The 13,155-nt window shown below is 46.2% G+C and overlaps 1 protein-coding gene across 6 annotated transcripts in view; it reads right to left on the bottom strand.

Annotated features, from left to right (window-relative positions):
- The window catches only part of LOC112836697 (PALM2-AKAP2 fusion protein), a 280,648-nt gene that overhangs the window by 6,533 nt on the left and 260,960 nt on the right, over window positions 1-13,155 (bottom strand). For 4 of the 6 annotated variants that reach the window (XM_073876580.1, XM_073876582.1, XM_073876581.1 and 1 more), the window contains 3 exons: window positions 11,924-12,038; window positions 11,044-11,065; window positions 5,386-5,487 (listed from right to left, as the gene is read on the bottom strand). In XM_073876580.1, coding sequence (XP_073732681.1) covers window positions 5,386-5,487; window positions 11,044-11,065; window positions 11,924-12,038 — 239 coding nt within the window. The remainder of the gene's footprint in view (window positions 1-5,385; window positions 5,488-11,043; window positions 11,066-11,923; window positions 12,039-13,155) is intronic. The other 2 variants (XM_073876583.1, XM_073876585.1) reach the window with 1 other exon arrangement.

Consider the following 13,155-nt stretch of genomic DNA (forward strand, 5'->3'; position numbering starts at 1 on the left):
TGAATGATGGAATTGGTGCTTTGATGTTGGGCTTCTGTGTTTGGTTTACTAGGTCCTTGCCCCCCCCCGCCCCGCCATAACCCTCTCTCAGTAAGGAGAACCTTAAAGAAACAGAGGCAGTCTAATGGGGATTGATAATCCTAGGCTCTAGGTTCTGAAAACAGCCAGGTGTGGATTAGAGTGGGAGGCCCCTGGGATAGATACTTGCCCAGAAACCAGGGTGAGGGCAGGCGGTGAAGCTAGTGGGGTCCGGTACACTGCAGAGCCCAGAGACATGGGTCTGAGCAGCAGAGAATGCTTGATTCTGGTGCAAGTTTTTGTCAGCGGTTCTAGGTACTCTCTTGTTCCCTGTTCCCTTCAGCTTTGGTAAAGAGAAGGCAGCTGTCCAGGCTCTAAGGAGCCTAGGGAAGAGGAAAGAAGCACACCTGACACAAGTGAGGGGCGGGGAGACCAACCACATGATTCCATTTCAGAATCAAGCCAAGAGCAGACCAAACAAGACACTGCATTCTCTGAAGACAGAAAATTCAATCATGTCCAATCCTTGACTCTGGCTTCTAGCAGCTCACTTGCTTTGACTCACTGTGATCAGTGAGAAGAGGTAGAAGGCTGAAGGTCCACATGTAAAATATAAAATGACACAGCCCACTGTCATTAGTCAGTATGATGGGAGGTGTCAGAGAGAGAGAGGAAGACAGTGGGTCTGAATTCCTTTTTCAGATGACACACCATCTTTGGATCTCACTTTTCCCATTGGTACAAGGAAGAGTATCCGCCTTTGATACCTTCTGGTGCTGTGCACAGCCTGTGTGGCTCATGACCCAGTGATGTGTAAAGTACATTAGGAGGGCAGGAGACAGCCAGATCATGACTATCACTGCAATATAATGAACATCCAGTAGCTGGCATCACACCAGGAATGTGGAAGAGAAACAATGCACATGCTTGGCTTATTCAATGAACATATATACGTGCGATCATTTCCCTTTGGGCATATGAGTATGCATGTACATATATGCTTACACTTTCTCTTGAGGATGGAAATATAAACTTGGCTGCTGTGATGGCAGTAACAATGCAAGGCAGGAAATTAATTCAGAGTGGATCTTCCCTCTCATCCCAGCAGTTAAGCAATCTCTAACTTCAAAAACCAGTCATCACAAATTTCTTGGAATAATTGTTTTCCCAGGACACCTTAGTACTAACAGAAATAAGTCTGCAAAGGTGTGATGTCATGGCTAACAAGAGCAAAAGCCAACTTCACATATCTGATTTTGCTTCCACCTTCTTGGTCAAGAGGACAGTTTTCAGTCTGAAAAGTTCCAGAAAGAATACTGCTAAGATGGAAGTGAAGCCCGGATGAGTGGAGAAGATCAGAAAATAATGAATCACCCAGGGATATAAATGCTCTCAGTGCTTTGGACCCAGGAATCAGTTCCCTTATTGATATATTTGTCTCAAGAATCTTGTACGCTGGGAAAGGTGCTAGAAGCAGACACCTGAAGTTCTGATTTAAAAAAAAAATAAGAAGGAAGGAATTACATAAACTACGTAGAAGAGCTTGACATCTTGGCTGGCTAAATTCTAAAGTTCATTTTCAAAGAGCAGAGACCACCAAGAACCAGGAAGGATTCATCAGGCAGAAGGTATACAGATGAATTTCATTTTCTTTTTGTTCAAGTTCTTGAGGCAATTTAGGCAAAGCCAGAGATAAAGCACATCTGGATCATCACTAAGTCCCTTATATTCCTGTGGACAAGACAGAAACATGTGCCTTGGGTGTCAAGACAATTGCCAGAACTTGTTGCTCATTAAATGATCATGTCCCATAGGTGCCTATTTAGGGTTCTCAAGGGCCAGGAGACCCCAAAAGTGTGTCACAGCCCTCCGACTTTGGTTCCAATGGTGCAATGTTTTCATCAATGCAATGATGAAAAATAATAGAACCTTGCTTTTCAGATCTGAGATGATACTAAATTGAGAAGAAAAGCAAGGCTGTGAGGTGCTACCATCAATAGCTATAAAAATCCCAACAATAGAGAAGAGCGTTTCCTATTTTCAAAACTGTGAAACCCTTTATTCAGATGGAAATCTGATGCAGAAATACAATACATAAACCTGAGGACAGGGGAGTTGCTGTGTCTGAAATGGGAGAGAAAACCTGAGGCCTGACTACCAAATCCGTTTACACCATTGCCCTCCCCACCTTTCACAGATGCTCCTCAGTGACCCCATGGGGCCCTGACACTTACAAGGGATAATCTATCAAGAAGAAATTCAACAGTCACATCAAATCTACAAAGGGCAGAAAGGTACATAGCTCATTCTTACTTTTGCCTTTTGAGATTAAGAAATAAAGAAGTTTGTAGGTTCTCTGAACAGGGGAAGCAGTATGTGCACAACTAGGGAAAACAGACTGTGTGTTTCAATGGAAATGATTCTGGAACAATGACTACACTGGATCAAGGGAATGAGGTTGAGCAGTGGCATATGTCAAATGACTCTGAGGCTTTACTTTAGAACCTGAAGCTGAAGGGCCATGGCACGAGAAGAGTGAGTCACATGGTCTTCGAATTCTCGATCTGCTCTGGGGGGAGATCAGCGCACCCCAGAGTACATGGAATAGCTCTCAGCACTGCACTTCAGGGAGATAAGAGACAAAGTGGGGAGTGTTCAGTTGGGAGGGACAAGGATGGTGGAGGGTGTCTCAAAGCAATCTCATTATTTTGGGACAGCTGAAGAGACTGGGGCTGTGGATATTAAGGGGATGCAGAGTGGGGATCTGGGAAAGACCAGAAATGATAGTCATTTTCAAGTAGTTAAAGGGAAATCAACTTTGGCTTATTCCAAGTGGCTCCAGGGGGCAGGATAAGGACTGATGGGTGGAAGATGGAGGCAGACATCGGAGGAAGGACTTCCCAATGGTCAGTACCAATTAGACAGAGTGGGCCTCCTGGAGGGTCAGGAAGCTCCAATCACAGAGTTGTGTGACTGAGGCCTGGGGACCTGTTTGCAAGGCTGCTAAAGCCTGGCTTCATGTTTGATTGGAATAGATGCCTCCTAATTCTAAAAGCAAGGGTGCTAAATAAATTCCCATTTATATAGAATCCTAAACCTACCAAACTCCAAACAACCAGAATATTTGTCATAATACTGAGAAATAACAAGTGACATTTATTAAAATGGTCCCAAGGAATGCCTGGGTGGCTGAGTTGGTTGAACGTCTGACTCTTGATTTCAGCTTGGGTCATGATCGCAGGGTCCTGGAATCAAACCCTCCATCAGGCTCCATGCTCAGCATGGAGTCTGCTTGTCCCTCTCCCTCTGCTCCTCCTCCTGCTCTCTTTCTCTCACTCTCTCCTTCAAATAAATAAATAAAATCTTTAAAAAAATAAAATTGAAAAAATAAGATGGCCCTGAGATTGTGCAAATTTCCAAAAGGATGTTCATAAGGCAAGATGGATCACGTCTAGGAGAAAGGATTCTAGTGGAGAATGCCATTATTGGGTATGCTATCCATGCTCTGTGTAATCACTGTTGGCCATAACTGGTAATGAATCTGGACACCCCATTCCAAAACAGTCTAGACAAAGGAGTTAACCACATCAAATGCGATTCCTTCCAAAACTCTGTGTGTATGTATTTCCACAGTTAGATACATCTATGCAAATCAGTTCTTCAGTAATAAACAAAAGTACACATCAACTTATTTTTGAAGATTCCGATCACATAATACTTTTTCAAAAATGCATTTGCCACCTTCAACTATGAAGGATGCTAGGTTGCGATAGTGCCTGCATTCCCACACACCCAGCACTGCCATCACGTTAACATTTATTCTTGCCCATTACACTCCTTGCCTATCAATGCTGCTCAAACCCTTTTTATACCCCTTAAAAATGAGTTGTCACACCGTCCCTATCTTCTCCCGGAGCTGATCCATTAGTTGGATCATATCACATGTCCTGTAAGTTCCAGGAACCTGTCGTGGAGAGGGGCCAGGAAGCTGGTTACCCATGCTTATCAGGAACTATCAGCACTCAAATGTCTAATAACCAGCGGAGGGTGTGTGACTGTTGAACGGCTATCACCCTAGTTGACCTCAGAAGTGCTCCCTGGAGCACAGAAGAGCTTGCAGCTTAAGCCTCTGCCAGTGATTCTTCAGCTACACAGCTGCAGGCTCCAAGAACTGCTTTCTTGGTCCAGGGACACGTGAACCTGGCCAGGGTCTGACCAGACACCACTTAGGTCCCACCCAATTCTAGAACTCCGTGAGTCAGTATGCAAAAGTAACACGCTAAGATGTTTACGAAGATACCCAGCAGATATTTTATCAGTGCACATGCCGACCATGTCAACACTTACTTGCCATTTTATGGTATGTTTACATGAAAAGAAGGAGGGACTATTTGCTTCACAAGATATTCAGTTTGGCCTATATAAATGATTTCCTCTGGCTTAAAAGCCCATGAGTATTTTGTTTTATGCAAAGTGTCATTATGTGATTTATTTTAGACATAAACTTATCTAGATTATGTAAAACAGAATCGGATGTGCCTGTTTGAGTTCACCTACATTGTCACTAACTGTGCAACCTTGGCAAATCATTTTTTCATTTGACCCCTGGCCCTCAGTGCATTTCTGTGTAGAGTAAAAGGATTGGTTTAGAGATTGATTTTTCATGTCCATCCAGTTCTGATTTCTGAGGCACATTCATATTGAACAGAGCAAAGCATAGTTCTCTATAGACTTTATACTCGTAAATGTATTGTTTTTTAAAATCCACCATTTTTTTTTATTTTATTGATTTTTAAAATCCACCAAAAACATTAGCAAGAAACATATGTTCTTTAAATTGCTAGTTCCCCCCCCCCACCAAATATACCACAGTAGCTCAGAAATAATTCCAGAAATGGGAAGACTTGGAAATATATATTTATAATATATAAGCAGCTTGATTCCCAAAGGAGTTGGCAACATACTCATATACTTTTGAAAATAATTCTCCCCCAGCTTCCATCATAGCTTATTTGATCTTGTACATTTCCAATATGGAAAATAAAAACCCCTGGAGGCAGAGTACAGATTAACTTTGAAAATAAGGAGCGATATAAAGACCATAAACACGAGAGACAGACCCCACTAAAGGCAGGGGGGGGAAATGCTCTATGATTTTCTCAATATTCCCTCCTATTCAGTCCTTAATTACTCATCAGGGCCTAGTACCTGCAACCATGGCCACTGCAAATTCTATGTCTGAGGCTGGGCTGAGGACAGGGCCCCCAATGGAAGGCCATCTGGGCATCCCTTATTATTAAAGCTCAGAGAAATGCAGGCCCCGTGGCCAGTCCTGGCATCAAAACCAAATAGCTCCCCAGGACTTACCAGCGGCTCTGCTAGTCCCGTCCTGCCCAGGTGATGGTTCTGCTGTTCGTGAACAGAGGATTGGCAGGTCGGGGAGCTGGGAGGAAATGTAATTTACTGCATCTGGTAGCAGAGAACAGGGAATACAATTAGGCACAGTGTCGGGAGGCCCAATGGGTTCACTGCCGAAACAGCAGCTTGTCTGCCCTACATAATGGACCTCAGAGGCGGCCACTGAACGAGAGGATCAGTGTAAACAAAGACAAGCATTTGCCCAGTGACTGGTATTCAGCAGAGTAGCTGAGGTAGGAGGGATCCTGGCCAGAGAGCTCAAGCCCCAGGACTGCTCTATGTATTAAAAGATTCATCAGAAAGCTCTAGATTCTAAGAGTACAATGAGTTCAGGGGGGAAAGGGGGATGGGCTAATGAGAGCCATTATCAACTTGGTAGGATTGACCAAACATGGGACATCAAACTAGAAATATGCCTTCAACAGTAATGAAAAATAGATTTGGGGCTCAAAACTTGAACTGGAAATGTAGCTTCGGGTGCCTGATTCATTCAGAAGACCTATTTTATAAACATTAAGAAAAAAAAAAGCTCCCCAAACCCTAGAATTTATCCCACAATTTTAATACTTCAAGTTGGTGTTTCAGCCAGAAAATCCTGAGATTCCAAATAACAACAGCCAATGAATTCACCATTAGCCCAGTTGCAGGAAATGCAGCTGAGCAAAGCAGGGAGACCAGCTCCACTTGGGAAAATAGTCTGACAAGCCCATTCAGGGAGGTGAGACCCTCTGGGCATGAACCTCAGCAGGCATGTCAAAGTGTCAAAGGAGAGGAGGAAACCACTGGGGTGAGACAAGGAGAAGAGTCTGTGTATCCCCCAGAGAAAAATGGGAAAGCGAAGGCAAGAACATTCTAGAAAGCTCTGTAATGTGATTCCTTCCTTGTGTCACGACGATGTTCCAGTGGCAATCCTGGAATGCCAATCACTCCTCGATGATACATCAAGCAGCTTCCTGCACATCTCCACTGAATCTCTCCCAATCACCTCAGACTCAACATGTCCCAAAGGGAACTCTCATCTGTGCTCATCCGCTGCCTCTCCCTACCTCAGCTCATTGGTGCCACAATTCACCCAGGATCCCGGGTAGCACCCTGAACGCCCCCTCTCGATACCAGGTCAGCCCCTAGCCTCCACCTCCTCCACATCTCTTACATCCGTCCCATCCTCCCCATTGACATCGCCTTAGTTCTGTTAGGTTTCTTTTTTCTTTTTTAAATTTCATGCTGGAGAGGACCCGGACACTAGATTACGATGAGGATTAGGATTAGTTCAGTTCTGCACCAACTAGACAATTTGCTGACTTGCATGTGAATGTCAACAATCCAGAATGTGCTGATATTGGACCGTTATGTTTTTAGGAACACACTCTGGGGCTGGGGGTGGGTGGGTGGGGTTTCACTAAGGGAATGGATTTTTCCATATCAACCACTGGGGGAGAAGGAACAGGAAATCAGGAGTAGGCAGTCAGGCCTTTGGCCATGGTGAGGTTCAAGTGACCATCTCTCTCTGGGGCCTTGTGTGTGTTGGAGGGTGGGTCCCGGGTCAGGCAGACATGGTAGAGGGTCCTCTGCTGCAAGGAAGGAAACTGGGCCTTTGAGATGATGGGGGGCGTGGATTGGGAGACAGCCATGAAGCAGCCTATCAGGCCCCCTAAAGATGGTCTTGGTTTGAGTCAAGGGTTCCGAGTGTGGCCACATGTTTAATGTTGTACATTATTCTCTCTTATTCCTGAACTTTAGGTTACTCTCATCATGGGGAGCTGTGAACAGAGTCCGGGCCCCAAAGCCACACAACACAGGACCAGAAGAGAGCAGAGGCTTGAGATGAGCTGCTCCTGAGGGTGTAAGAACAGACTGCTGACAGTGGCCCAGGGGAAGATTTGAGCGGCACTGTGGGGTGAGACAGACAGTGTAGGGGGGACAAGAGATGACCAGGAGAGATTTGCAGAGCTTCTGAGTTTACCCTGAGGATCTCTAGAAATCTGTGGAATGAGATCTTGGTAAATTTGATTTTCTGCTTTCAAATGAGATGAAGGTTCAAACCATTAAGACCAGGTGGGGACTCCCAGACTGGCCTCCTGTATGTCTATACGTTCTATGCTAAATAGAGAATTTCTGGGGCATCTGATACTGAAAGTTTTAGCAGCCAGAAACAAAAGGCACTTGCTAGCAGGGGCATCTGCCTCAGAAAGAGCACAGGATCCCGGTGCTTCTGCCTCAGCCTTCCCCAGAAGGTGGCTCCCTGCCCCGTGTGGGTGGGGGTGGCATCCCCCTCCCTGGTGTTCTCTGGCTACAAGCTTGAGGACTGCGGCTCTTGGACGGCTGGGATCACATACTCCAGCTGAGATGAGGGAGTGGCGAGGAGTGGGGCTCAGAGGGAGGACCGGGCAGCCAGCCCCCTCCATGTAGCAGGAAGTATTCCACACAAAGCTATGCAGCCGGGAGGTGGCCGACAGAACAACACCAGGAATAATTAACGGGGCCTCAAAAGCCTCCATGGGAAGAATTTCTTCACATGACCTCAGTCAGTAACCTGCCCTCTTCCTGTCAAAGTCGGGGGGGGAAGTCAGTCAGAGAAGGCAGGGAACGGTCATTGCCAGGGTAGGCCTGTAAGATGAGTGCCCCTTGTTAGTCCCAGCACTGCTGAAATATTTACTGTGACTGTGACGGACGTGCATAGCCTGAGCTAGAGAAACAAAGCAGATGAACACTCTCCGGAACGCATGACTTGGGGGCACCTGAAAACACACTGAGATTTCCCAGCAATGGCTATGAAGGAGTTGATATGGGGATGGCTTCCGGCCACCGCCGCGAGACCAGGACGGGCTGGAAACCTAAGATCGGTATCGGACAGCAAGGGCGGAGACAGGCCCGAGACAACATCTTCCTTTGCCTGTTCCGGCCAATGGTTTCACCCCAGGTCCTCGGTGGGTAAAGACTACTTAGCGCAAGATATATACTACATGGAAATTACAGTTACACAAGACACTCTGCCTATTTAAGGCAGTAAAAACAACCCACCCCACTGATGAAGACTCTGCCATATAACAAGTGTGTCTATGGGGTGGGGAGGAAGGGGGGGGTCAGAATGTACAAGGCCAGGGACCTCTACTCAAGATTGGAATACATTGTTCTTGATGGCCAGGACTACCATGCAATCTGAAGCCATTGGTGATCTAGCAGTGCTGTACCTTTATGTCCTCTGACATGCATAGGGTGACATGCACAGGGACCTGACGTGGGGTCACCAGCAGCCATCTCCTTGGTACCTCATTAAACTAGGGATGTTTTTGCTGATTATCTGCAGCATCTTGTACAGTTATATAATCCTAGTTGGCCTTGGATTCTGTAATCAGCTTTTCAGAAGTGGGGTATTTTTCTCAAGGCGCTATTGTTCTAGAATACTTCCGGGTTAGTTCTTAGTAACAACAGGTGGTTGATTCTGAGAGGGTCTTGGCAACTTTGATATCGAGGGTCCTTTGAAACCAAAGAATGAGAAATTAATCAGATATTCCAGAGTCCCTCACCTGGATTTGCTTCAGCTTGTACTCTCAGACCACAGAGTGAGCTAAACATTGACAGCATTCTTAGAGGATGTATTGCCTCCTTCAAACTTCTTTCTTTGCCAGTAGATGTGGTGCAATGGAAAGCTCCACCCAGACTTAGGTATAACCAGAGATGGCAGGAATCATAACCACAGATAAGACCACAAAAACCTTTCCCTGGCCATTTCTTGGGATCCCTAAAATGTCTGCATCCTTGAGCCTGAGGTCACCTCTGTCAAAAAGTGACTGAGGACAGAGTCATCAGAGCAATTTTCTCTGCAGGCTCTTTTTAGTCACGATCAAGTTTCTTCCCACTTCCATGAACTGCTTAGGTGAAGGGATGCCAATTGTGGGAAGTGATGCAGGAGGAAATGAAAGAAGTTCACGTTGGGAAAATGAAAGATGCAGTGGCAAGGGTTTATAATCTGGCTTCCGTGTTGCTTGTTAACAAGTCATAGGCTCTGTGGGTCTCCGTGCCCCACAGAGCCTTCCCAGAGACGTGACATTCAGGCTCCTTCCCTTCCCTAATTATAGAGAAAAGTCTAGGAGAGATTCTGGTTTGAGAAAGAAGAGAGGAAAGAAAGAAGTAAAAGCACGAAAGGTCAACGTGTACCCTTCCAGGATGTAGGTGTCTGTGGGCCAATGACCCACAGCCCCATTCCAGCTTCACACTTACTGCATGGTTGCTGATTACGTCCCCTGCTTCGGGTCTTTCCTAGCACTAGGGAAGCCCACTATGCTTCCCATTCTGCCACCCTTTATTCCCCCAAAGAGGCAAGGCCACCTCCTCCGTCCATGCTCTATCCCCAAAACACAGAACAAGAGCCCTGATTTGGCCACACCCTAGAGAAGGCTTTAGAATGTCATAGGTCCTCCACCTGGAGTCCCTGCTAGTTTGGCCCTGATTTGTCCCTGCCCACATGTGCTGGGAACATGAAGTTTACTTTACTACCTTCCCAAAGATCACCCGGGGGCCAAAAATCCAGATTCCCTGCCTTGTATTTGCTGGAAACCATCTTCCCCCACCAAATAAAATAAAATAAAATAAAATAAAATAAAACAACACAACACTTTTTTCTGGCTAAAGTCAGAATTATCCTTAGTGCAAATATCTTTGCTAATCCAGAAGAATACATCACCCATCACCCATCTCTGCATTTTTAAATCTTTGCCCTTATATTTGCAACTGACATTGGGAAAACACTGATGCCAACCTTTACTCTGGCTCCTGATCATCTTCATAGTTTAGAGGATGACCTTCTAAGAACCAGGAGAGCAGATGGCATCTGATCCTTCTGACAAGTCCTGGCCTTTTAAAGCAGGTCTAGTTGAGGACCATAGTGAAAGTGGGAATGGAGTGGTTTTCATGAGTTTGTAGCTTAAGTGAGGGGAGCAAGGTGAAGGACAAGAAGCACAAACCTCAAGTTCATTCCCATGAAATTCTCTCTTCCCACGTAAGGGAAGAGAGAACAGAAGCAGGACCCGCTCCTGCCAGGATGGGGTCAGGAAGCCAGGGCCCTGCTCCCACCCTTCATGGGTTCAAGGCCAAATCCGCCACACAGGGAGGGAGGTTCTGCCCAGCCTTGTTACCCTGGAAGGCTGGAGAAATAGCAGTTTTCTGATTCAGAGAGTAAAAACACAGCCTTAGAAAGATTTCCTAAACACGAGATGGCCTTCTGATGTGTGTCGCGACCTGGAGTCCTAGGCACAAATGGGCTCATTCTCGCCAGGGACCTGGTCCCAATGTCAGCACTCTAGGCAGAGCACCTTTCAAGAAAGGTCCAAGCAGTGAACCTTGAGGACCAAACGGGAAGGGGAGGAGCCAGGCCAACTGTGTAAGACTAAAAACGGTGAGTCGAGAAACCATCCTTGAAGAAGAGAGGCAGACAAGCCTGGGGACGTGCACTTCCTCAGGGCCCTGCACAGAGAGCTACTCCTTCTTTCTGATGACCTCACACACCAACACATTGCATCTCCCGGTGAACCTGTATTCGTGAAGCCCACTAAACTGACCGGGATAAGATTCTTCTATAGAATGGGGGCAGAGAGCTCTTCCACTTACCTCCATCCACATTGGAGAAGCTCTGTGGAAACAAAAGCAGGGCAGAGTGTCACTACACACGTGGGGGGACAATCCCTCATCCATCTAACCCATCTCTCTCCCCCAGGTCCAGAATTTGACCGTGGTGGGTAAACCCAATGCTCTCCTTTCTTCTGGGAAATTTGTTTGGGATTCTGAAATTTAAGGGAATGTTTTATCATTCCCACCTCATACTGAATTTCTCCCAGGAGGGATTTACGTCGGTTATCTAGCAAATTACCCTCGGCTGTGTTGGAGAAGTGACATCTGAAAATCCCATCTTAAAATTAATTTGGTTGGATTGTTTCTTCGGTCTGGGTACCTGGGCGATAAAATGGAAGGAAGGTCCTGAGATATTCAGAGACTACTGGTTTTACGCATTCTCTCCTCTGCACTACACGGCACCATCTGTTTCCACAGTGTTTACACTCTGTGTATTTGAAATTCATATCCATTTGATATGGTTTTACCTCTGGCCTTTTTATAAAGGAAAGACTTAAATTAAAGCCACAAGGAGCAGGTCTAATCTGCTTCATAAGAATTGGCTTTAGAATCCTGAAGTCCAAGGGGAGATGACTTTTCAGCAACCGGGCATATAAAGGGTTTGGACAATAGGTAGATGGGGTTGATTGAAAGGCTCTCCTCTGTGCTTCCCCGCAGACCAGGTGATCCCACACCTGACTACCGGCCACGGTCAGGGTCAGAGACCGCACGGGTCCTCACACACCTGCACCGCATTTCTCAGAGCGTGGGGCTCAGACTTCTCAGCAGTATTAACAGGCCTCGATTCCATCGGCGCCCATTCGTTAGTGCTTACTTCCCCTCGGATATAATCTGGAGAAATCACATTTGTTTTCTTTACCTTCTGAAAGTCCTTAAAGGATTTTTCTGTCTCCTTTAGTTTCTCTAGGATGATTTGCTCTTTGGCAGATATCTGGGACTCTTCACTTTCTAGCGCTTGGATTTCCTGCTCCAGCCTGGAAAACACACAAACAGAGAACAGGGTCCTTTATTGTCCTGCCATCCCCGGGCCAGAGAGCAGCTCCTTCCTGTGGGGTGACTTCCTGGCAGTATCCGTGCCCCATTATAATGCCGCGGTGCCAGGCCAGGGCACCTCACAGAGCATCCTGCGTGTTCAGCTCTGCCACTCCGCAGACAGTAATCGAAGAAAAACAACCCAGACGGACAGCCACTAGCTCAGTGCCACCGCTTTGCAGTATGCTTCGGTGTCTCCCCCCGAACTCTGTCAATGTGCCCATTCTTAATTTGGGGGTAGATATTTTTGCATAGCACAGGGCATAATGGCCAGAGGAAAAGAGCTTCCTGGTCTCCTAGTTATCTCAGAATAACTGTTCTTCTATCAGTTCTTCTAAAGGGTGAAAAGCTAATCTCGCTCAAAGGAAATAACGTTGCCACAGGCTGGCGGCCAATACCCTCGCGAGCCTGCTGTCATCGCCCTCAGGGGCCCATCCTCTTCCGCCCAAAAGAAGGGAAAAGGGACGGGGGACCTGATACAACCGGAACTTTCTTCTGGAACTTTCTCAGTTGTCACGGCTATCCTAGGTATTTTCTGAAAGGGAAATTTGGGTGCTGCCGGGAGACTCTGGGAATATTCCAAAACAGTTTCAATCTGGGAGAGGTCTCAGGAGCTTATGCTTTCAAAGAAATGATAGTATTAACTGTTAACGTTTATTGAGCACCAAATCTGTGCCAAGAATGGAGCTCAGAATTCACACAGTGGATTTTATTTAACTTTCCCAATGACCTTTTGAGTAGGGAGTCCCCATGTTACGGATGAGACCAGTAAGGCTTGGCAAGGTTAAGGGGCTAGCTGATGGCTGCAGAGCCTTGAAGCAAGACCTCAAGCCAGAAGTCAAACTCTAGACCTTACTCCTGACCATGGTGCTAAACTCTTACCACATGGGTTCTACAGTATCTTGTGTAGTTCCTGCCTTGCTAAACATTGCATAAGTTGGCATACTAGGGTGACACTGTCATGCAGCAATGTCCTTAGGATTATGAAGGGGTGGATGTTCCCCTGCCTAAAGAATTATTTGGCCTGAACATATTTGTTTGCTCATTCAATTTTTTTGA

This window comes from Callorhinus ursinus, unplaced genomic scaffold (assembly GCF_003265705.2).
Source record: "Callorhinus ursinus isolate GAN/ISIS: 27379988/994484 unplaced genomic scaffold, GSC_fseal_2.0 scaffold24, whole genome shotgun sequence".
Lineage (NCBI taxonomy): Eukaryota > Metazoa > Chordata > Mammalia > Carnivora > Otariidae > Callorhinus > Callorhinus ursinus.